The sequence below is a fragment of the Chiloscyllium plagiosum genome, chromosome 2, assembly GCF_004010195.1.
Source record: "Chiloscyllium plagiosum isolate BGI_BamShark_2017 chromosome 2, ASM401019v2, whole genome shotgun sequence".
Taxonomy (NCBI): Eukaryota; Metazoa; Chordata; class Chondrichthyes; order Orectolobiformes; family Hemiscylliidae; genus Chiloscyllium; species Chiloscyllium plagiosum.
The window spans coordinates 66,561,397-66,586,442 of NC_057711.1; the positions used below are offsets into that span (position 1 = coordinate 66,561,397).

Here is a 25,046-nt window from a genome sequence, read left to right on the forward strand (position 1 = left end):
AACAGGCTGGGGCTGTTTTCCCTGGAGTGTCGGAGGCTGAGGGGTGACCTTATAGAGGTTTACAAAATTATGAGGGGCATGGATAGGATAAATAGACAAACTCTCTTCCCTGGGGTCGGGGAGTCCAGAACTAGAGGGCATAGGTTTAGGGTGAGAGGGGAAAGATATAAAAGAGACCTAAGGGGTAACTTTTTCATGCACAGGGTGGTATGTGTATGGAATGAGCTGCCAGAGGATGTGGTGGAGGCTGGTACAATTACAACATTTAAGAGGCATTTGGATGGGTATATGAATAGGAAAGGTTTGGAGGGATATGGGCTGGGTGCTGACAGGTGGGACTAGATTGGGTTGGGATAGCTGGTCGGCATGGACGGGATGGACTGAAAGGTCTGTTTCCATGCTGTACACCTCTATGACTCTAGTATTCCATGTGATTTTACCTTGCTAATCAGTCTCCCATGGGCAACCTTGTCGAATGTTCATATAGAGCATGTCCGCTGCTCTGCCCTCATCAGTTCTGTTTGATTGAGTTTCTTGAAAAAGTAACAATCAAGTTTGTGAGACATGATTTTCCATGCACTAAACCATGTTGACTATCCCTAAAACAGTCTTTGCTTTTTCAAATACACGTACATCCTGACCCTCAGGATTCCCTCCAACAATTTGCCCACCACCGACGTTGGGCTCACTGGTCTATAGTTTCCTGGCTTGTCCTTACCACCCTTCTTAAACAGTTGCACCACGTTTACCAACCTCCAGTCTTCCGGCACCTCACCGTGACTATCGATGATATAAATATCTCAGCAAGAGGCCCAGCAATCAGTTCTCTGGCTTCCCATAGATTTCTTGGGTACACCTGATCAGGACCTGGGGATTTATCCACCTTTACCCATTTCAAGACATCCAGCATGTCCTCCTCTGAAATATGGACATTTTTCAAGGTGTCACCATCTATTTCTCTACATTCTCTATCTTCCATGGCCTTTTACACAGTAAACATTGATGCAAAATACTCTTTTAGTATCTTCCCCAGCTGCTGCGGCTTCACACCAAAGGCTGCTTTGCTGTTCTTTGAGTGGCCCTATTCTCTCCCCAGTTACCCGTTTGTCCTTAATGTATTTGTAAAAACGCTTTGGATTCTCCTTAATTCTATTTGCCAAAGCTATCTCATGTCCCCTTTTTGCCCTCCTGATTTCTCTCTCAAGTGTACTCCTACTGCTTTTATACTCTTCTAAGAATTCATTTGCTCTATCTTGTCTATACCTGACATTGCTTCCTCCTTTTTCTGATTAGATTACAGTGTGGAAATAGGCCCTTCGGCCCAACAAGTCCACACCGACCCGCCGAAGCGCAACCCACCCATACCCCTACATTTACCCCTTACCTAACACTATGGGCAATTTAGCATGGCCAATTCACCTGACCTGCACATCTTTGGACTGTGGGAGGAAACCGGAGCACCCGGAGGAAACCCACGCCGACACGGGGAGAACGTGCAAACTCCACACAGTCAGTCGCCTGAGGCGGGAGTTGAACCCGGGTCTCTGGCGCTGTGAGGCAGCAGTGCTAATCACTGTGCCGCCCACACCAGCTTCTTAACCAAACCCTCAATTTCTTTAGTCATCCAGCATTCCCCACACTTACCAGCCTTTCCTTTGACCCTCATAGGAATATGCTTTCTCTAGACACTCGTTATCTCATTTCTGAAGGCTTTCCATTTTCCAGCTGTCCCTTTACCTACAAATATCTGCCCCCAGTCACCTTTTGAAAGTTTTTGCCTAATTCTGTCAAAATTAGCTTTCCTCCAATTTAAACTTCAACTTTTTTAGATCTGGTCTATCCTTTTACATCACTATTTTAAAACTAATAGAATTATGGTCTAATAGAATTAATAGAATTATAGAAATAAGTCACCTGCCATGCCTTATTTCTCAAGGGTAGGTCAAGTTTTGCACCTTCTCTAGTAGGTACATTCACATATTGAATCAGAAAAGTTTCTTTTACACACTTGACAAATTCCTCTCCATCTAAACCCTTCACACTATGGCAGTCCCAGTCTATGTTTAGAAAGTTAAAATCCCCTACCATAGCCACCCTATTATTCTTCAGATAACTGAAATCTCCTTACAAATTTGTTTCTCAATTTCCCTCTAACTATTAGGGAGTCTATAATACATTCCCAATAAGGTGATCATCCCTTATTTCTCAGTTTAATCCAAATAGCTTCCCTGGATATTTTTCTGGGAATATCCTTTCTCAATACAGCTGTAATGCTATCCCTTATCCAAACACCACTCTCCCTCCTTGTTTACCTCCCTTTCTATCCTTCCGATAACATTTGTATCCTGGAACATTAAGTTGCCAGTCCTGTCCATCCCTGAGCCATGTTTCTGTAATTGCTATGATATTCCAGTCCCATGTTACTAACCATGCTCTGAGTTCATCTGCCTTTCCTATTAGGCCTCTTGCATTGAAACAAATGTTGTTTAATTGATCTGTCCTACCTTGTTCTCTGCTTTGCCTCTGCCTACCCTGACTGATTTGACTGACTCGCTTCTTTTATCAACTGTACCGGTCTCCGATTGATCTCTTTCCTCACTATTCCACCACCCCCTCCCCTAACCTTGCTAGTTTAAATCCTCCTGAGCAGCTCTAGCAAATTTCCCTGCCAGTATATTAGTCCCCTTCTAAGTTAGGTGCAATCCGTTCTTCTTGTACAAGTCACTTCTACCCAAAAGAGATTCCAATGATCCAAAAATGTGAATCCTTCTCCCATACACCAGCTCCTCAGCCATGCATTCATCTGCTCTATCCTCCTATTTCTGCCCTCACTAGCTCGTAGCACCAGGAGTAATACAGATATTACTACTCTCGAGGACTTCCTTTTTAATTTCCTACCTAACTCTCTCTGTTGTCCCTTCAGAATCTCTTCCTTTTCCTCTCCTGTGTCAATGGAACCGAATATGTAGAGACTCCCTCACACAATTGGTCTCTTGGAACCCGATGTACCCCTCATTGGTATCAAAGACTGGCTCTAATGCAGAAACTTGCCTGCTCGTGCTATATTCTCCTGAGAAACCATCGTTCACTACATTTTCAAAATAGCATACTTGTTTGAAATGGGGATAGCCACAGAAAATGGGCGGCACGGTGGCACAGTGGTTAGCACTGCTGCCTCACAGCGCCAGAGATCCGGGTTCAATTCCCGCCTCAGGCGACTGACTGTGTGGAGTTTGCACGTTCTCCCCGTGTCTGCGTGGGTTTCCTCCGGGTGCTCCGGTTTCCTCCCACAGTCCAAAGATGTGCAGGGTCAGGTGGATTGGCCATGCTAAATTGCCCATAGTGTTAGGTAAGGGGTAAATGTAGGGGTATGGGTGGGTTTCGCTTCGGCGGGTCGGTGTGGACTTGTTGGGCCGAAGGGCCTGTTTCCACACTCTAATCTAATCTAATCTAATCTAAAACTCCTGCCTACCTCTTTTGCCTCTCCTGGAGCTAACCCATCTATGTGACTGTATTTGCAACTTTTCCCTTCCTATAACTATCTATCTCATTCCCTTGCTCTTATAAATTCCTCATTGCCTCTAACTGCCCCTACAACCGATCCATTCGATCAGTTAGGGTTCGGAACCAACGACCTTTATTGTAGATATAATCCTCAGGAACCCATAAACTCTCCCTAAACTCCCACATCCAACAAGAAGACCATATCCCTCTCCTCAAGGCCATTTTTGCTTCTTTCGATCTGCAGACCCAGAAAATAGCTGGAAATGTGTTGCTGGAAAAGCGCAGTAGGTCACGCAGCATCCAGGGAACAGGAGAATTGACGTTTCGGGCATAAGCCCTTCTTCAGGGCTTATGGCCGAAACGTCGATTCTCCTGTTCCCTGGATGCTGCCTGACCTGCTGCGCTTTTTTTTCCAGCAACACATTTCCAGCTCTGATCTTCAGCATCTGCAGACCTCACTTTCTCCTCAAAGACCCAGAAAATAGCACTGTCTTATTCCTCTACAAAACACCGCTCGAGGCTAACTTTATACTTAAAAATAAGCCATAAGTATTATGAAGAGACATATCTCAATAAAATGTATAATCAAGAAACAACCCACTCTACTCACTACTGCAGACTTATTGCAAGGCCACACTTAAAGACATTCACTTATCTGTTTCTGTGCTGTGACCACTCCCAAACAGGATCCTCCAAGATTAGTTGTGAATTTCACTGTGTTAATTTTCCCAGATGTCCCTCCCACTCTCCCTCCCCCCTGCACTGACCTCCTCATGTGTTTTTGGATTAGTGGTGCTGGAAGAGCACAGCAGTTCAGGCAGCATCCGAGGAGCAGCAAAATCGACGTTTCGGGCAAAAGCCCTTCATCAGGAATAAAGGCAGAGAGCCTAAAGAGGGGAGAGATGAGCTAGAGGAGGGTGGGGGTGGGGACAAAGTAGCATAGAGTACAATAGGTGAGTGGGGGAGGGGATGAAGGTGATAGGTCAAGGCGGAGGCTTTTGCCTGAAATTATTTTGCTGCTCCTTGGATGCTGCCTGAACTGCTGTGCTCTTCCAGCACCACTAATCCAAAATCTGTTTTCCAGCATCTGCAGTCATTGTTTTTATCTCCTCATGTGTTGCCTTTCTGCTCCTCTCCCTTTTAAAAGTGTTGCTGTTTTGACTTTGTTTGGGAAATTTGGAGAAAAAATAATGCAACAGCATATAAAATAGTAATTGTTGCTCCTGTAATTAGAGGAAATCACCTCCAACACCTAAAATACTTCAAAAGAAGCAGCTTGTTACAGCCAGAAACCTTTCCCATCCTCCATCTTGGAATACCCAGAATCATCCTTTTTAGGGTACAGGTCTTTTGTCTTTTTTTCTTTGTGAAATAGCTTGTTAAATTTTTTTAGTAAGCTATTGCTTATTCTAAGGTTGGCAAATAATTTTTTTGAGTTATGGAATAGAAAGTCTGAAGGGCCAAGTGTGGTGTATATCCAGTCTTGAAATTTGACCAGTGGCTGTTGTGCATCCCCAAAAAAAGGCTATCTACATAGCATTTATAGAGAGATGGTCACACCACATGTTAGAAGTTTGAGCAGAGACTGAATCAGCCTAAAGAAACAAGGCAGGCACTATAGTAGTTGTGAGTTGTATTTTGGTTCCAAATAAGCATTCCATTTTGGAAACAGGTGAAGTGATGGATCCTCTGGAATAGAGCCAGAGCGAAGCCTATGATACAATGACCAACTCAGCAGTATAGAGAAGGAGGAAGAAGAATCGAATAGTAGTGGTGATTTGGGTTTCTGCAGTCAAGGGATCAGTCTGGTATTTCTGTGGCATTAAATGTGATTCCAGGATAGTGTGTTGCCTTCCTGATGCCAGGGTCAAAGATATCATGAAGTGATTGCAGGTCTTGTGGGGAACGGTTCAGCCCTAGATCATGGTCCACGTTGGTACCAATATCAAAAGTATGAAAAGGGATGAAGTAGGACAGATTTCAGAGAGTTATGAATGAAGTTAAAAAGAAGTCCTTGAGCAGTAATCTCACTGATGCTCCCAGTTTTGCATGGTAGTTAGCATAAGGACAGGGGGATTGATTTATTCCTGTGGTTTGGAAGATAGCAAATGTGAGAGAAAAAAGGAACTCTGACCTATTAGCCTTGCATCAGTAGAGGGGAAAATGCTAGAATCTGTTGTAAAGGATGGGATGAATAGGCACTTGAATGACAACCTGGGCATAGCCTGCATGTATTTGCAAATGGAAAATAGTGCTTGACACTCCTGGAGTTTTTTGAAAATGTTATGAACAAAGTCGATAAAGGTGAGCTGATGGAGGCAGTATACTTATATGTTTGGCAAGTTTGAAGACCCCACAGGAGGCTTGTTAGAAAAATTGAAGCATACTGGATAGGAGATAATGTACCAGCATGGAATAATAATCATCGTAGAGATGTACAACACAGAAACAGACCCTTTGGTCCAACTCACCAATGCTGACTTGATATCCTAACCTAGTCTAGTCCCATTTCCAGCACTTGGTCCATATGGTTCTCAAAAAAGCAAATCTTAGCAGAACTTGTACATTTTAATGGTAAGATCCTTGGGAGTATTGCTGAACAAAGAGACCTTGGAGTGCAGGTTCATCGCTCCTTGAAAGTGGAGTCGCAGGTAGATGGACAGGTTGGACCGAAGGTTCTGTTTCCATGCTGTACATCTCTATGACTGAAATCTTCCTATTCATATACCCATCCAAATGCCTTTGTTATAATTGCACCAGCCTCCACCACTTCCTCTGGCAGCTCATTCCATACACTCACCATCCTCTGCATGAAAATGTTGCCCCTTAGGTGTTTTCTAAATTTTTACCCGCTCGCCCTAAACCTATGCCCTCTAGTTTTGGACTCCCCACCCCAGGGAAAAGACCTTGTTTATTTATTCTATCCATGCCCATCATAATTTTGTAAACCTCTAAGATCACCCCTCAGCTTCTGATGCTCCAGAGAAAACAGTCCCAGCCTATTCAGCCTCTCCTATACCTCAGACCTTACAACCGTGGCAATATCCTCATAAATGTTTCTGAACTCTTTCAAGTTTCAGAACATCCTTTTGATAGGAAGGAGACCAAAGTTGCACACAATATTCCAAAATTGGCCTCACCAATTTCGTGTACAACTGCAACTTGACCTCCCAACTCCTATTCTGAATTCTGAATAAACGATCTTCGTAACTGCTTGCTACACCAATGCAATAGCCGATGTAAAAGGATACCCCAAGTTCCTTTGTACATTAACCTTTTCCTGTCTGTTGCCATTTAAATAATACTCTGCAATTCTGATTTTCACACGAAGTGAACAATTTCACACTTATCCACATGATACTGCATCTACTGTGCATTTGCCCACTCAACTTGTCTAAATCTCAGTAGGTTCTAGCATTCCCCTCACCACTCTGAATTCCAGCTAATTCTGTGTGGTCAGAAAATGTAGAACTATTTCATTTGCTTCCCTCCTCTAAACTGTAAATAACAACATCTAGAGAGATTAAATCACTTGGTTATTGCACATAACTGCCTTCTCCATTGTAGTGATGACACCACCTTGGAGACTTCCATCAGTGGTAAAAGGTGGATGCAGTTTCACATTAGAGGTTCTAGTCCATTGTGCCTCCTTCTTCTTCCACTGTTTTTGCCGATTTGCAACCACTTCTGATGGCTACATTAAATTCCAGTCCTTGTGAAAGACGTTCTATGAGAACTGCAAGTGTATCTTTCATCATAAATGAACGAAGGACATTAGGGCAAACATCTTTAGATTTAGACTTCACCAAATGTCAGCCCCTTCAAGAAAGTAAGGGGAAATAGGGAAGAGAAATATTGCAAACAAAATTTGATTTTGCTATCTCAATTTGTCAGCAAAAGCTTCCCTCCAAGACAATGAAACAGACTAATTGCAAAGATAGTTGAGACAGTAAGCAGCAGACATCACTAGGACAGGATGCACAAGCCTCTTACTATACACATGCCCTCGTTCTCAAACTGCTTGTAGTTTCATTTAGAGATTGATGAAATGGAGTATGAATAAAATTTTCAATTCAACGATAGACAATAGGTGTAGGAGAAGGCCATTCAGCCCTTTGAGCCAGCATCACCTTTCATTATGATCTTGGCTGATCATCCACAGTCAGTATCCTGTTCCGGCCTTATCCCCATGACCCTTGATTCCACTATCTTGAAGAGCTCTATACATCTCTTTCTTGAAAGTATCCAGAGACTTGGCCTCCACTGCCTTCTGGGGCAGAGCATTTCATATGTCTACCACTCTCTAGGTGATGAAGTTTCTCCTCAACTCTGTTCTAAATGGCCTACCCCTGATTTTTAAACTGTGTCCTCTGGTCCTGGAGTCACCCATCAGCGGAAATATGCTTCCTGCCTCCAGAATGTCCAAACCTTTAATAATCTTGTACATCTCAATCAGATCCCCACTCATCCATCTAAACTAGAGTCTGTACAAGCCCAGTCGCTCCAATCTTTCAACATATGATAGTCCTGCCATTCAGGGAATTGACCTTGTGAACCTATGCTGCACTCCCTCAATAGCCAGAATATCCTTCCTCAAATTTGGAGACCAAAACTGCACACAATACTTCAGGTGCGGTCTCACCAGGGCCCTCTACAGCTGCAGAAGGACTCTTTGCTCCTATACTGAATTCCTCTTGTTATGAAGGCCAACATTCCATTGGCTTTCTTCACTGCCAGCTGTACCTGTATGCTTGCTTTCATTGACTGATGTACAAGAACACCTAGATCTCGTTGTACTTCCCTTTTACCTAACTTGTCTCCATTTAGATAGTAATCTGCCTTCCTGTTCATGCCACCAAAGTGGATAACCACACATTTATCCACATTAAACTGCATCTGACATGCACCCGTCCATTCATCTAGTCTGTCCAAGTCACCCTGTATTCTCATAACATCCTCCTCACATTTCATCCTGCCAGCCAGCTTTGTGTCATCAGCAAATTTGCTAATATTACTTTCAACGCCTTCATCTATATCATTAATGTATATTATAAATTATACGCAAGATCAATTTGTTTTATTCATTATTGATTTGGAGGTGCCAGTGTTGGACTGGGCCATTCAAAGTTAACAATCACAACACCAGGTTATAGTCCAACAAGTTTATTTGGAAGCACTCTCTTTCAGAGCGCTGCACCTTCAGGTGGTTATGGAGCATGAGATTGTAGGACACAAAATTTATAGCAAAAGTTTACACTGTGATGTAACTGAAATTATATAATTTCAGTTACATCACATTGCAAACTTTGTTATAATTTCTGTGTCCTACAATCTCATGCTCCACAACCACCTGATGAAGAAGCAGTGCTTCCAAATAAACCTGTTGAACTATAACCTGGTGTGTGTTTGTTAACTTCATTCATTATTGTTTACATACAATAAGATTCTATTCGAGTAGCTCACAAGGGTTTTTGACTTGTATGCAGTGATTCTGTCAAACAGAATATTGAGTACAGAAGTTGGGAGGTCATGTTGCGGATGTACAGGACATTGGTTAGGCCACTGTTGGAATATTGCCTACTATTCTGGTCTCCTTCCTATTGGAAAGATGTTGTGAAACTTGAAAGGATTCAGAAAAGATTTACAAGGATGTTGCTAGGAGTGGAGGATTTGAGCTATAGGGAGAGGCTGAACAGGCTGGGCCTGTTTTCCCTGGAACATTGGAGGCTGAGGGATGACCTTACAGAGGTTTACAAAATTGAGGGGCATGGATAGGGTAAACAGACAAAGTCTTTTCCCTGTGGTCGGGGAGTCCAGAACTAGAGGGAAAGATATAAAAGAGAACTATGGGGCAATGTCTTCACACAGAGGGTGGTACATGTATGGAATGAGCTGCCAGAGGAAGTGGTGGAGGCTGGTACAGTTGCAACATTTAAACATTTGGTGGGTATATGAATAGGAAGGGGTTTCGAGGGATATGGGACAGGTGCTGGCAGAAGGATCTAGATTGGGTTGGGATTTCGGGTCGGCATGGACAGGTTGGACCGGAGGGTCTGTTTCTGTGCTGTACATCTCTGACTCTATTTTGTCCATACAATACTCATGTGACTTTTACAATTTCAAAGAAAACCATGTAAATTCTCTACAATACAGTTTTGCCTGTAAAGATAACCTCTCATAACATTATAGTTCAACGTATATTTCCTGTTCATCTCATATGTCAAACACATTGAAGAATTAAACTTGGATTGCTGAGAAAATTCATCTAAGACTATTCATTATATCTGCAAAAATTTAAAGGCACCTTTGTATCAAACTGTACTCAACTATCAGTTAATATTTCATTAATTAAATCATCAGTGGCTGAATTTAAGATGACATCGCCTCAAAGGGACAGAAATTCAATTTTGCAGAGATAACTACTTCCCCATTTAAACAAACTATGAAGCTAATGCAATTGTTATTATTAATTAGCTATTAAAACAGGCAACGCAATGTGCAGCGGTCAACCTTAACTAAAGAATTCTATAAAAGGAATACTGTATTTGCAATAAACTCTCAAACCAGTGTACGAATACATAGATTATTCTCATGTCAGCAGACTCTGATAAAGGTGCCTTTCAATTAGTGGAGTACCTTAAGGATCAGTACTTGCTGCTCAAGCAGCCCACATAAAATGAATATCCTGAGAAAAGATGAAGTAGATGTACTAAAAGGATTTCTAAAAATTTGATGTGAAAGATCCATTTGCTTCAGAATTGACATGAGGGTAAATTAGTATTCAAAAATAAATTGACCAAATTTTTTTATTCACTTACTGTACAATTTGGCTTGTTATTTGGAAGATAACACATGTATATTGTCACATGGTCCCTTTCTATAATTTATAACTTAATTAGTGCATAGTTATGGCTTGTAAAAACAAAAAGCTCAGCTGAAGATTTCTTTAATTCAATGCATCGCCTTTTTATTTGGGGGGAGCGTAGTTGCCCAGTCTAAATAAACTCATTCAATTTAAGAACCAGTTTAGCTAGATGGAATGTTTTGAATAGAAGTTGATTGGGTCTTTATTCATTAAAGATTCGGAGGACATTGTAGGCCATTTGGTGAGGGATGGCACAGCAGAGGACTATGTATATCAAGAGTAAAGAGGAGTCCATTATTATGCAGTAATTTGAGTTAGTTGAAGTGGTAGAGGCAGCTTGTCAGTAATAGTGAATGGGCAGTAGTAAAAGTGACGCTGTGCTGATAGGACAGTTTAGAAAATGATGCTTAGTGTGGTGCCATGCTTCGGAAGGGAAGTAGGAGTGGTCAAACTGTTGTGCTTAGGTTTTGTAAAATTAGAGGAATTCCGAGAAATTGAGTTTTCATTGCAAGGAAGTGATGGCACCAAAAAGAATCATCCAGCTTGTGCCTTCTAAAAGGTCTCTTTCACTAGGATGGTAATAGTCAGTGATCTGTGGAAGGTTTGTTATTGGAGAAAGATTTAAAAGGGACCTAAGGGATAACCTTTTCATGTACAAGGTGGTGCATGTATGGACTGGGCTGAGAGAGGAAGTAGCAGAGACTGATACAATTCCAACATTTAAAAGGCATTGGGATGGGTATATGAATAGTAAGGGTTTAGAGATATATGGTTTAGAGACATGAGAATAATCTATGTATCCATACACTGGTTTGAGAGTTTATTGCAAATACAGTATTCCTTTTATAGAATTCTTTAGTAAAGGTTGACCGCTGCATCATTGCGTTACCTGTTTTAATAGCTAATTAATAATAACAATGGCAAATGGGACTAGACTTATCGAGGATTTCTGGTCGACATGGACAAGTTGAACCAAAGGGTCTGTTTTCATGCTATACATCTGTATATCTTTATCTTGAAATAATCTAGAGAAACATTTGTTTTTGCTCAAGTATTTGTACTTTCGTGGAGGAAAACTATTGCTGTCAATTCTTACGAAACTTACGAAACAATCCAAATTTATTTCCTCATTGGGATTTTCCTGTTTGGCCACTGTGTGGCATCTTTGAAAGAGAGCTTGTCTAACATTATAGTACTCCCAAAGAAACTATGGAAAAAAGTGACTTCATGTGGAAACCATGAGCCAGCAAGCAGTGGGATGTACTTTCCCTTGTGTGTTTCCCCATGAACGAGAATTTTAGATTTAAAATCCGCTCTCTTACGTGTTTTACTGAGCTACTTCCCTGCATTTTGGTACGAAAAGAAAATACCTAAATAAATGATAAGTTGAGTCTGCACTTAGTTTATGAAAAGTTTAATTTCACTAGTTTCTTATCTATAGAATAAACTTCTAACTGCAAAGAGGAGCTCACCACCACCACCTCCAAGGGAAATAGGGAAGGGCAATAAATGCTAGCCAAGTTGGCACTCAACACATACCATGAACTAGTGAAAAGTTTATTTAACCTATCAAAATCAGTCTGCCCTATATTGAAAAATCCCATCAATCCTATGGGGGTAGAGTTGAACCACCGAGGAAAAGAGACCCTGATAGGAGTTAGGTACAGACCCCTGAGCAATTGTCAGGATGTGGGACTTAAACTAAATTGGGAGATAGAAAAGGGATGTAAGCAAGGCATTATTACAGTAATCATGGGGACTTCACTATGCATTTGGGAAAATCATAGTGGGAGCAGATCCAAGAAAAGGAATTTGTGGAATGTCAGCAAGGTACTTTTTTATAGCAGCTTGTGATGGAGCCCATTAGGGAACAGGTAATTCTGGATTTCATGATGTGTAATGAGGCAGCCTTGATTTGGGAGTTTATGGTGAAGGAGTCCCCAGGGAGTAGTGATAACGATGGAATTCTCCATGTAATTTGAGAGAGAGAAGCTGGAATCAGACATAACTGTATTAATGTTGACTACAGGGTACAAGGACATGATGGAGGAGCTGCCCAGAGTTGTTTGATAAAAGGGGTTGAACAAGGAAGTCAGTGAAGCAACTATGACAGTAATTTCTGGGGGTAATTTGGGAGACACAGCAGAACATTATCCTAAGGAAGAGGAAAGCTACTAAGCAAGATTTAAGTTGGGATATCTAGTCAACATGGTCGAGCTGGACTGAAGTATCTGTTTCCATGTTCTACATCTCTGACTGTATGAGGACAAGGCTATCTAAGGGAAGTCCGGGAAGGTATAGAAGAAAAAGTAAAAAGCATACAATGTTCTGAAGGTAAGTGGGAAGCCTTTAAAAACCAGCAGAAGATAATTAAAACATCAATAAGGAGGTGTAATAAACAAAGTGTGAGGGTAAGCTAGCTAGTAATATAAAAGAAGATTGCAAGACTTGTTTTTGATATACCAGGTGAGAGAGCGAGAAAGAAAGGGAAGAGTGACCATTAAACCATTGGAAAATGAGGCTGGACAAGTAGAAATGGAGAAGACATAAATGACAGAGGAACAGTTGCATCAGTCTTCATGGTGGATAACATCAGTAGATTAGCAATCTTTGAGATTCCAGGTGCAGTGTTGGGTGCAATGGCATCACTAAGGGCAGGGTGCTGGGGTATTTAAAAAGTCTGAAGATGATAAATCACTTGGACCAGATGGAATAAACCCCAAGATTCTCCGGAGGAGATAGCTGGGAGATTATGAAGGCATTGATGATCTTTTCAGAATCGCGAGAGCCAGGGAGGTCCAGAAGACTAGAAAATGGTGAATGTCATGCCCCTGTTTAAACAGGGAGGTGTTAGGTTCCCTTGAGATTCTTACACGCTTGATGCAACTGCAATACGCCAACTTTGGTGAAAAGCCACGATTGATTTAAGCAACTACCAGCTTTTGGAGGATCACTTAAAACTCTTCACAATGCTTACAGAGCGTGTCAAGTGAGACTCCATGAACAAGGAAACTGACCTCCCTTTGTATAGAGTTTTACATAACAGTCAGTCATGCACGCAAGACACAAACCCCTACCATTCTCCCATCATCACATGCCCCCCAAAAACTAACTAACTTATTTACAGTGTGCAAACAGGCCCTTCGGTCCAACCAGTCCACACCGACCCGCCGAAGTGCACCCACCCAGACCCCTACGTTTACCCCTGCACCTAACACTACGGGCAAATTAGCATGGCCAATTCACCTAACCTGCACACTTTTTTTTTGGACTGTGGGAGGAAACCGGAGCACCTGGAGGAAACCCACGCAGACACTAGGAGAATGTGCAAACTCCACACAGTCGCCTGAGTTGAGAATTGAACCCGGGTCTCTAGCGCTGTGAGGCAGCAGTGCTAACCACTGTGCCACCGTGCCGCCCAAAACAATGTAAAATAATTCTATTATTTCGAGTAACAGTGTGCGGCCAGGTTATGCCTCGGACCGGTGAGCAGCTAGGTTACGCCTCAGACCACTAGAGAGTATGAGTAGATTGTCACATCCTGCCTGCAAGACGGAAAAACGCAACCCCTGGGCCATCCAATTCCTTACATGTCAGCAGAACAAATTAATAATCCTTTAACATCTCAGGAGGGAAGCAGTAAACGAGAAATTTCGCGTGGTTAGTCTGACCTTTGACATTGTTAAGGCTTGAGTCCATCATTAAGGATGAGATTAGAGTATTGGAAGTGCGTGGTAAAATAAGGTTGATTCAGCATGGCTTCGTCAAGGGGAGGTCATGCTTGACAAATCTGTTAGAATTCTTAGAGCCAGTGAACATGATCTACTTGCATTAAGAAGAACTTTGGCAAAGTGCTGCACAGAAGGCTGCTAGATAACATAAGAGCCTAATGTTATGAGGGACAACATGCTGGAATCGCTGGAGAATTGGCTAACTGAAAGAAAACCATGGAAATGAAGTGATCTTTTTTTCAAGATGGCAGTCAAAGACTAGTGAAGTCCTGCAGGAGTCAGTGTTGTGACCACTGCTATTCATGTTGTTCATAAATGATCTGCACAAAGGAACTGAGGGGATTGTTGCTACACTTGCAGGTGACACAAAAATGGTGTTCAAACAGGGAGTCTGCAGAAGGACTTTGATAGATTCGGCAAGTGGGAAAACAAATTACAGATAGAATACAGTGTGGCAAAGTGTGAGGCTCTATATATTGGTGTGAAGAACAGAGTGTGGACTATTTTCTAAATAGAGACATAGAGATGTACAGCATGGAAACAGATCCTTCGGTCCAACTTGTCCATGCCGACCAGATATCCCAACCCAATCTGCCAGCATCCGGCCCATATCCCTCCAAGCCCTTCCTATTCATATACCCATCCAAATGCCTCTTTAATGTTGCAATTGAACCAGTCTCCACCACATCCTCTGGCAGCTCATTCCATACACATACAACCCTCTGCGTGAAAAGGTTGCCCCTTAGGTCTCTCTTATATCTTTCCCATCTCACTCTAAACCTATGCCTTCTAGTTCTGGACTCCCCCACCCCAGGGAAAAGAGTTTGTCTATTTATCCTATCCATGCCCCTCATAATTTTGTAAACCTCTATAAGGTCACCCCTCAGCGTCCGATGCTCCAGGGAAAACAGTCCCAACCTGTTCAGCCTCTCCCTGTAGCTCAGATCCTCTAACCCTGGCAACATCCTTGTAAATCTTTTCTGAACCCTTTCAAGTTTTACAACATCTTTCTGATAGGAAGGAGACCAGAATTGCATGCAATATTCCAACAGTGGCCTAACCAATGTCCTGTACAGGCACAACATGACCTCCCAACTCCTGTACTCCATACTCTGATCAATAAAGGAAAGCATACCAAACGTCCCCTTCACTATCCTATCTACCTGCGACTCCACTTTCAAGGAGCTATGAACGTGCACTCCAAGGTCTTTTTGTTCAGCAACACTCCCTCGGACTTTACCATTAAGTGTATAAGTCCTGCTAAGATTTGCTTTCTCAAAATGCAGCACCTCACATTGATCAGAATTAAACTCCATCTGCCACTTCTCAGCCCATTGGCCCATCTGATCCAGATCCTGTTGTAATCTGAGGTAACCCTCTTCGCTGTCCACTACCCCTCCAATTTTGGTGTCATCTGCAAACTTACTAACTATACTCTTATGCTTGCATCCAAATCATTTATGTAAATGACAAAAAGTAGGGACCCAGCACCGATCCTTTTGGCACTCCACTGGTCACAGGCCTCCAGTCTGAAAAACAACCCTCCACCACCACCCTCTGTCTTCTACCTTTGAATCAGTTCTGTATCCAAATGGCTAGTTCTCCCTGTATTCCATGAGATCTAACCTTGCTAATCAGTTTCCCATAGGGACCCTTGTCGAACGCCTTACTGAAGTCCATATAGATCACATCTACTACTCTGCCCTCATCAATCTTCTTTGTTACTTCTTCAAAAAACTCCAAGGACCAATTAATTAAGGAGCAATTAAGTACTCTGAGTCTGTAATCAATGGAGTTAGGAATGGTTGGAGGATCCCTTTGAAAGTTACAGAATACTGTGAGGCCTGGATAGAGTGGACAGAGTGAAGATGTTTCCACTCAATGGGCAGAGACAAGCACCCAAGGACACTGTTTGAGTGAAGGGACTACCCCTTAGAATTGAGATGAGGAAGAATTACTTCAGCTTGACGATGGTGATTCTGTGGAACTGAGTGATTGACTCTCTTTAATAAAGAACCTATCCTTCTGTCTTAGTATAGTTACTGGGAGAAGACATGAGAATGGATCAAGAAACTTTTATCAGCCATGATCAAATAAAAACAGAACTGCAGATGCTGTATATTATAAACAAAAACAGAAGTTGCTGGTACAGCTCAGCAGGTCTGGCAGCATCTGTGAAGAGAAATGAGATTTAATGTTTCTAGTCCAGTAACCCTTTGTCAGAACTCAGATTTTCCAGCAACTTGTGTTTTTGTAGCCATGATCAAATGGTGGAGCAAATTTAATGGGCCAATTGGCCTACATTTTTCTTTTATGGTCTTATTTCTTATTCAATCCCTTTTACCCCATAAGTTTACTTCCCCTCAAATACCCCATTCAGTAAATGATTGATTATCTCTGCCAGCAGCATCCTTGGGCACAGCAACATTTGGGTCATCAGATCCTGCCTAAGAGAAGCACTTCCTTGCACCTTCCCCTATACTTCTTGCCTAAACCCCTGGGCCTTTCTTCAGACCTTGTACAAACAGCTGAGGGCAAAGATGTTTTTTATTACCTTATCTAAACCTGTCAACCTTGTATGCTGCCATCTACTCTCGTCAACTCCGACTTCTTCATCCTAACCTAGTAACTCAAATTCCTCATTTGAACCATTATTATAAGTCTTTTCTGCATCTTTTCAAGTGCCCTCACATTCAATCTGTGTCGTATTCAGACTTAACTCCATTTGTGATCTCAGCAGAGCTTTATATAAGTTCAGCTTTTCTACTAAAATATTTATGTTTAGTAAGCATAAGATCCCTTGTACTTTGTTGAATACCGTTCAATATGTGCTGTCCCCTTCAAGGATTTGTGCCAGTGAAACCTCATCTCCCCATGTCCATTACTTCCCTTTGGAACGATATCATTAAGCCTAACTGCCTCTCCCTATCTGTTTTTTGCTTAAATGCAACATCTTGCATTTCAATCTGTTAAATTCCATCCATCAGTTATCTGCCCATTCAATTAGTTTATTCATGTTCTGTTGCAATTGAGTTAGATCATCTTTTACTGTTTGCCACATGTCCAAGCTTGTTGTTAGCAAATTTGGGAATTGGATATTGTGTATTTCAATATCAAAGTCTGCTGTATCATTCAAGACAAAATGTTGTGGATGCTATAAATCGGAAACAAACACAACACTGGAGAAACTCAGCAGGTCTAGCAGCATCCATAAACTGAGAAACTGTTCATGATTGAGTCAATAAAAGCAAATTACTGTGGATACTGGAATCTGAAACCAAAAGAGAAAATGCTGGAAAATCTCAGCAGGTTTGGCAGCATCTGTAAGGAGAGGAAAGAGCTGACATTTCGAGTCTAACTGACTCTTTTCTCTCCTTACAGATGCTGCCAGACCTGCTGAGATTTTCCAGCATGATTGAGTCAAGTTTGACTCTTCCGAGATTCTAAAGGGAAGTCACACCAGATTAGAATGGATTAACTGTTTCTCTCTTTCACATATGCTACCAGACTGAGTTCCTCCAGCATTCTGTGTTTGTTTCATAATTGGATATTTTAATACAATGAGATGTAGGAAACAATGTTCTTTGTGTTTCTCACTGAGGAAAGTTATGCAAAGGACTGCTGTCTTAAATACTAATTGCATTAGAAATAGTAACTTGATCGATGTGATTTCATTGAAGATAAGAGTAGGTCATTTGGTCCCTTGAGCTTGTTCTGTCACTCAATAACATCATGGCTGATCATGACTTTAATTCCCTAAATGTGCTTTTCCTCATAGCCCTTGATCTCTTTTAGCTACAAAAAAACTATATCTACCTGCTTGAAAAGAGTGTTTTGGCCTCAGTCACTTGCTATGACAGCAAATCCCACAAACTCACCACCGTCTGAGTGAAGAAATATCTCCTCATCTCAGTTCTTAAACTCTTATTACCCCTTATCTGTATATTGTGACAACTGATTGTGGACTCTTTCCTACCCCCGCAAACCTCCCTCGACCTCGCCCAGAAATCATCCTTCCTCTCTGGTCCTGTAGAATTCCATAGGTTTCTGTGAGATTCCACCCTTCCATGCCATTCTTCTAAACTCCATTGAATACAATCCTAACCGACTCAGTCTGCTCGTGCACCATCTAATTAAGGTATAGCTCAGAATTTGGCACATGGTAAGCTTCGTGATCTTAGGCACGTCATTGTTATAAATTCACCCTTTTCCTCATTAAAAAGGAACTGACGACAAAGCATCTGACTGCAGTTGCTTCCCAAAGATATACAGTAGTGTACAAAATCCCACGCAAGGACGGCACAAAACACTATATACGACAAACAGGAAGACAGCTAACGATCCGCATCCACGAACGTCAACTAGCCACGAAACGACACGACCAGCTATCCCTAGTAGCCACACATGCAGACGACAAGCAACATGAATTTGACTGGGACAACACTACCATTATAGGGCAAGCGAAACAAAGAACAGCCAGGGAATTCCTAGAAGTATGGCACTCATCCACAAACTCCATCAACAAACACATAGACCTGGATCCAATATACCGGCCACTACAGCGGAAAGCTGAAACTGACAACCGGAAGCGGCAGGGACAGGCCACTATAAATGCCGGAGGAAACACCACAGAAGCGCTTCACAGGAGGCTCCCAAGCACTGAGGATGTCACCTAGACGGGACAAAACGTTTGCAACAAAAACTTCCAGCTCGGCGAACAGAACCACAGCAACGAGCACCCGAGCTACAAATCTTCTCACAAACTTTGAACAGTAGAATTCCGATTCTGCCGGTTCAGTTTCCGCTGTTTCGGTTATCCGTGACTTACCGTAGCCTGAAAATATTACATGGAACATTCCAAAAATAATTCTGGGGGCTGCTGGAGCGATAAGTTTCCCATTTAAATAATAAAATTTGCTAATATCCGCGGTTTCGGGCATCCGTGGTAGTTCTTGGAACATGTCACCCGGATATGGGGTGGAACCTGTGCTAGTTTTTTTGTTTAGCAATACAGAATTGAAAACATGTTGCCTAATCACCTTAAGGTAGAATGTGTAATAGAGTAAGACGTTGGGAGAAGAACTCAGATTGGAAATTAGTTAATCCCTATCACAAACATTGGAAATTTTATTTTACTGTACCTGTCTTGTTTTGCATGCTTACATTTCTGATTTTATTTTTTCCAGTATTCAGTCTTTGAAGTTTTCTTAATTCTCATTTGAATAGACATTCCACTGCTGCCCTCCATCACTTCATTGAGTTTAAGTGAACATGAAGAAACTAATGGACCTTTTGTTGTTCATTGGCTAAACAACAAGGAATTGCACTTTACCTTATCAATGGAGGTCTTTTTACAGCAGTTACGAAGGAACCTGGAGCAGCAATCTCCAGAATCTGTAGCAGATGATGTTGGACAAATGGCAAGCAAATCTGATGATGGTACAGTTACTTTTATATGGTTTAAACATGCATGTAATCTTTATCTAAGTTAATTAGCCTGAATAACTAGCTTAATTGACTATTTAGATAATTGATTGTAGCAAATTGTCTATGTTGCCATTATCATAAATCCCATTGTGCACAATTTGAAATCAACTCTTAGAATTGAAAACTATTGTAATTTGTAAATAGCCATGCTTCTGTATAAATGCTATAATTTAATCTTAGTTTCTCAGAATGTTGGCCATGACTAATAATTTCCCAGTTGTTAAATGATGCAGCAGGATTTTCAATGTCTGCACTAGTTGTTGCGAATGTGAGTGGCAATGTAAATCTCAGAACCTGATAGCCTAACTCTTTAGAAAGCAAAAGACTTGAGTATAATATGACAAGTGAGTTGTGTTTCCACTTACATGACTGTTACATTTGGTATAAGGAACAAACAGACTATATTGGGTTTATCCTCAGTTGCACAAGTTGCCTTTAAGCTCTCAAAGCGCTCCAGAGTTTATATTACTATTGGTCAATGTAGATGTGCTTTTGTTCACTGTCCTAACAATGCACTGGCCCACAGAGTATAGTCTTGAGGCGTGATCTGGTAAGTCAGACCAATTTCTTTCTGAGTGAGCATAGTCCATGTACAGAAGCAGACTATTTGATTCTGGACTAAATCTTTACTGATTTCCAAATTTTCACTGTCATGTTCATGGGATAAGTATTTTTGTATCACCTGAATGATAAGTCTCTACTTTTCAGATTCCACTCAGCTGTTCTGGAATTTCTGAAGATAGCCCTATGTCTACCCTAATTAAACTCTTGTTTTAAACACCTCCAGTAGATCACCTGAATCCCAAGAATTCAAGTCAAGCTTCTGAAAGTAAATCATGCTTAAACGATGATATGATTCTGGAGAACCTGCTATACAAACTCCAAAATTAGCCAAATTGAAAAATGCTGCAAATTCATACAAGTCCTTCATGTAAAAAAAATTGGTAACCAATGCAATTTTGGCTGTCTCCTTAATCACAATAAGATTAGCATAGCTGTGTCTGAATTTGTGTTGAAATAAATCTTTTTTTTTTAAAAAGTGACTCCAGAACATTCTACATGTAGGCCTCTCCAAAAGCTCCATGAACACAACTCAGTTTAAAAAAAAACTCTCCTCCACAATTAAAAATCTCTTTAGCGATGTTAGAAAAACTCTATTCTACACATTTAATTTGAGATGAAAGAAAAATGAGCTGACCAAATGTAAACCTCTCCAAATGGTCCGTTAACAGAACTTGGGTTTAAAAATAAAGACCATACGGTTTTTGGGGGAGGGTTGTGTTTTTGACTATAAAGGATCCAAAAATGAATCCAAATAAAAATCTTACACTATTGAAATGTAATAACAAGAAATCTTGAAATAAGATCTGTAGACCTTTCTGAAAACTGTTAACACAACTTGGTTCGAAAACAAAATGACATGCTTCTTTTATGTTTTTAACTACAAAAGAATTAAAAAAAATCAAAACAAAAATCTTATTACTAAAATGTAATAACTGTAAGAAATCTTAAAGTAAATCTAGAAGTAACCCTTGAAATCTCAGGAGTAGTAGCAAGATCCACACTACTCAGTCCACTCTTTTAAGTTTAACTTTGAGACTGGAGTGTATTAAATTTGTCTTGTTGTAAAATTATTCTTCGCTTGCTTGACTGCAATTCAATTTGTTTCATAGTACTTTAAAACTTTGTGTTTGGTGCAACACCTCTCAAAAAAAACCTTTGCCTGATTTAACAAAGTTACCAATCAGGCGTCATTTAACTTCATATCTGTTTCATTCAAGCCCCTGTGCTTCACCATATGGTTTAAGAATTGCCTTAAATGTATTATATTAGCTTATGTTTTATGTAAGATATCTATATATCTGTGTACAAACCACCCTAGGTTGAGCAGTGTTTGTCATGAACAGAAAATCTCCCTGTTTAACAAAAGTCAAAGCATGTCTTCTATTTGAATTGTGCATTTTCTCTTATTTAAATTGTTCAAAATAGTATTAAAAGGTATGTCTAAATCTGTAAATTTGAATTACAGATGTACAGTTCATAAGATTGGAAGTAATGTCTGCATTATAGCTATTAAATACTTAATCATACTGGGATGTAACTGCTTACCATTAGCTTTTCATAAATTGAAGCTCTGTTCCTCCCTTCATTCCTTTCTACAGATATTGATGAAGGCAGTGAATATCATAAAGGATTTATGCAATCTGTACTTTCAGACAGAGGTAATGGAGAAAAGACCTCATCAGCTGTCATGATTGATCATAAAATTGAAGTGCTATTCGCAGAATGGAACAAGAATGCAGACATGCTCTTCAGTATCCACCCCATAGATGGATCCTTACTGGTGTGGCATGTTGACTGGCTTGATGAGTATCAGCCCGGGATGTTTCGACAAGTGCAGGTTAAACACCATTCTGCTTCTGACTATTGTGTTCAGTGAACTTTGTTTCCAATTTCTGAAATTGAATTGTGTAATGTAAAATTAATTTATCCTACATTTTCTTCCAAGAACAGTGAAATCCAAAGATTGAATGGTCAGAAGTAAGTTCTGATTTTAAAGTCATAAGTCATTCTGCCTGAATGAGAGAATCTAGTGTTGCTGTGGGAATCTAGGTGCACCAGAATGAATTATTTAGGGAGTATTGAAAATGGCATCTTCAAGGAATTTGATTTTTTTTTTCGGTTTCTTGCGAGATGCTGAAAGCTTGAACAGCTATGAGTCCTATGACAATCTTTCATTTGTTTCTTATCAAGTAATTGTTGTAACAATGTTGCAGATTTCAAAATAAACATTGTCGAATCTCTTTTAAATAAGCAAATAGGATGATTATTATTTGTACTACTTGAAAATGTTTATTTTGTTTTCTAGGTTTCATTTGCCTCTAGAATTCCTGTGGCATTCCCCACTGGAGATGCAAACTCTCTCAGCAAGAGTATTGTTATGTATGCCTGTACAAAAAACGTAGATCTTGCTATTCAGCAAGGGAAACTGAAGCCACCAGGCATGACTCATTCCACATCTGGCATGTTAATCTCTGCTGGTCAAAATAAATCATCTGGTAGTTTAAAGCTCAGCATCTTCACACCTAATGTGCTCATGATTTCAAAACATGCAGATGGATCCTTGAATCAATGGGCTGTCAGTTTTGCAGAAGAGTCTGCATTTTCAACTGTCCTTGGTGTATCTCACAAGTCACGTTACTGTGGTCATCGCTTTCATCTCAATGATTTAGCTTGTCATTCGGTTTTGCCATTATTGCTGACTACTTCCTACCACAATGCAATACGGACACCAGATGATGGAAACCTGCACAATGAAAGCAGTTTTCACTCCTTACAATTTCGTAGTTCATTGTCTAGAAACAAGAGAAACATTGGTACAGCAGCAGTGTTCCAGGATTCCAATGCAATATATAGTGAACTAATTCTTTGGCGAGTAGATCCAGTTGGGCCATTATCGTATTCTGGAGGGGTATCGGAGTTGGCCAGAATCAATTCTCTCCATGTTTCAGCTTTTTCAAATGTCGCTTGGCTGCCAACTTTAATCCCAAGTTACTGTCTAGGTAAGTATTATGTTTTTAATGTTGATTCAAAGGATGGTGACTTCGCGAGCTGGTATAGTATTTATTACCCATTCCTAATTTTCCTTGAGAAGGTAGTGATGAGCTGTCACCTTGAACTGCGAGTCAGTTCGGTGTAAGTATGTCCTCAATGCTGTGAGGCAGAGCATTCAAGGATTTGACCAGCAGCAGTGAAGGAACAACAATATATTTCTAAGTCAGGATGATAATTCTGTTGAAGAGGATAATGAAGGTGATGCATGTTTTGAGACCTCAAATGAAAGTTAGTTTTTTCCAAATGTAGCTTCTTAGCTGTTAGAACCTAGATGGGATATGTGAACTAATTCTGTGATACCTAGATTCTGTCGGGTCATTGTTGTACTCATTCTCGTGTCCTGTTGCAAGTTCTAACTTTATTTTGCCACAAATTCTATTAGCCGTGATTTGCATTTTGTAAATAATTAAGGTGAATGTTCGATCTTTATAAAGGTCTTAGCAGTTGCCAAAACTATTTTGTGTAATAATGCACAAGAAACTTGGTGTCTTTACTTTTATTGTTCTCCTATTTGCATTAATATCCCCCTACTTCCAATTTAACATTTCTTCAATTGTGCATCCTGGTAAAACTGTCACTTTTTGTTACAATTGAGATGAGAGCACTGCACTGTCTGTCTAAAGCCCCATTCCTCTGCAGGTCACAACCAGAATTTAATAGTTTTACATGATTCCTAATGTGACCAATTGTGCTTGTTCTGCATTAATCTTCGAATAAAAAGATCCATCAGCCAAATTTACTAATAAACACACAATTATTGATTTATTATCAAAAAAATTTGTTTGTCATTTGGAAGATAACCCCAAGACACATGCAAACATGAGTTTCACCCTACAAATCTGGAAGAAAATCCTTTTTGACAAATAAACCATTGCTGTGAACATCAAATATGAACACAGAACAAGAAAAGCCAACTCAGCCTTTTGAGCCTGCTCCAGCATTGAGTACAATCATGGCTGAAATGATTTTGTCTTAACTCTCCATTCCTGCATTCCCCAATAATTTTTCATCTCCTTGATAATCAAGACTCTATCTATCTCTGCCTTAAGTATTTAAAGATTCAGCATCCACTACTTTCAAACAGCTCCAATAAATTAGTTTAAACATGACTTCCCTGTGACAAAACCATGTTGGGTCTGCCTGATTACCTTGAACCTATTCAAGTGCGCTGCTACAACGCTTTTTTCTTCTTACAATTCTTGAAGAGAGAGAATGTTTTGCTTCAACTGTCTTAAATGAGCAATCCCTTATTTTAAACTGTGACACTTAATTTTAGATTCCAGAGGAAACATCTGTCCCATATCAACCCAGTCAAGTCTCCTCACTATCTCGTATGTTTCTTAAGTCACCTCTGACTTCTAAGTTCCAGAGGATGCAGATCATTTTATTTGCGGTTTTCATTTAATAAACCTTCTCTGAATTGCTTCCAAAGCATTAATATTCTTCCGTAAGTCAGTACTATACACGGTACTCCAGATGCAATCCCACCAAATCCTAGATAACTGAAGTGTAACCTCCTCACACATGCATACAGTTCTCCTCACAACAAAATGTTACATTATTAGCTTTCATAGAACATAGAAGAATACAGCGCAGTACAGGCCCTTTGGCCCTCGATGTTGCGCCGATCCAAGCCCACCTAACCTATACTAACCCACTATCCTCCATATACCTATCCAATGCCCGCTTAAATGCCCATAAAGAGGGAGAGTCCACCACTGCTACTGGCAGGGCATTCCATGAACTTACGACTCGCTGAGTGAAGAACCTACCCCTAACTTCAGTCCTATATCTACCCCCCCTTAATTTAAAGCTATGCCCCCTCGTAATAGCTGACTCCATAC

General features: G+C 40.6%; 1 protein-coding gene across 5 annotated transcripts in view; it reads left to right on the forward strand.

Annotated features, from left to right (window-relative positions):
• Nucleotides 1-25,046, forward strand: part of LOC122560620 (dmX-like protein 1) — a 236,632-nt gene that overhangs the window by 69,535 nt on the left and 142,051 nt on the right. For all 5 annotated transcript variants that reach the window (XM_043711479.1, XM_043711440.1, XM_043711459.1 and 2 more), the window contains 3 exons: nucleotides 19,327-19,539; nucleotides 21,750-21,988; nucleotides 22,457-23,150. In XM_043711479.1, the coding sequence (XP_043567414.1) occupies nucleotides 19,327-19,539; nucleotides 21,750-21,988; nucleotides 22,457-23,150 (1,146 nt within the window). The remainder of the gene's footprint in view (nucleotides 1-19,326; nucleotides 19,540-21,749; nucleotides 21,989-22,456; nucleotides 23,151-25,046) is intronic.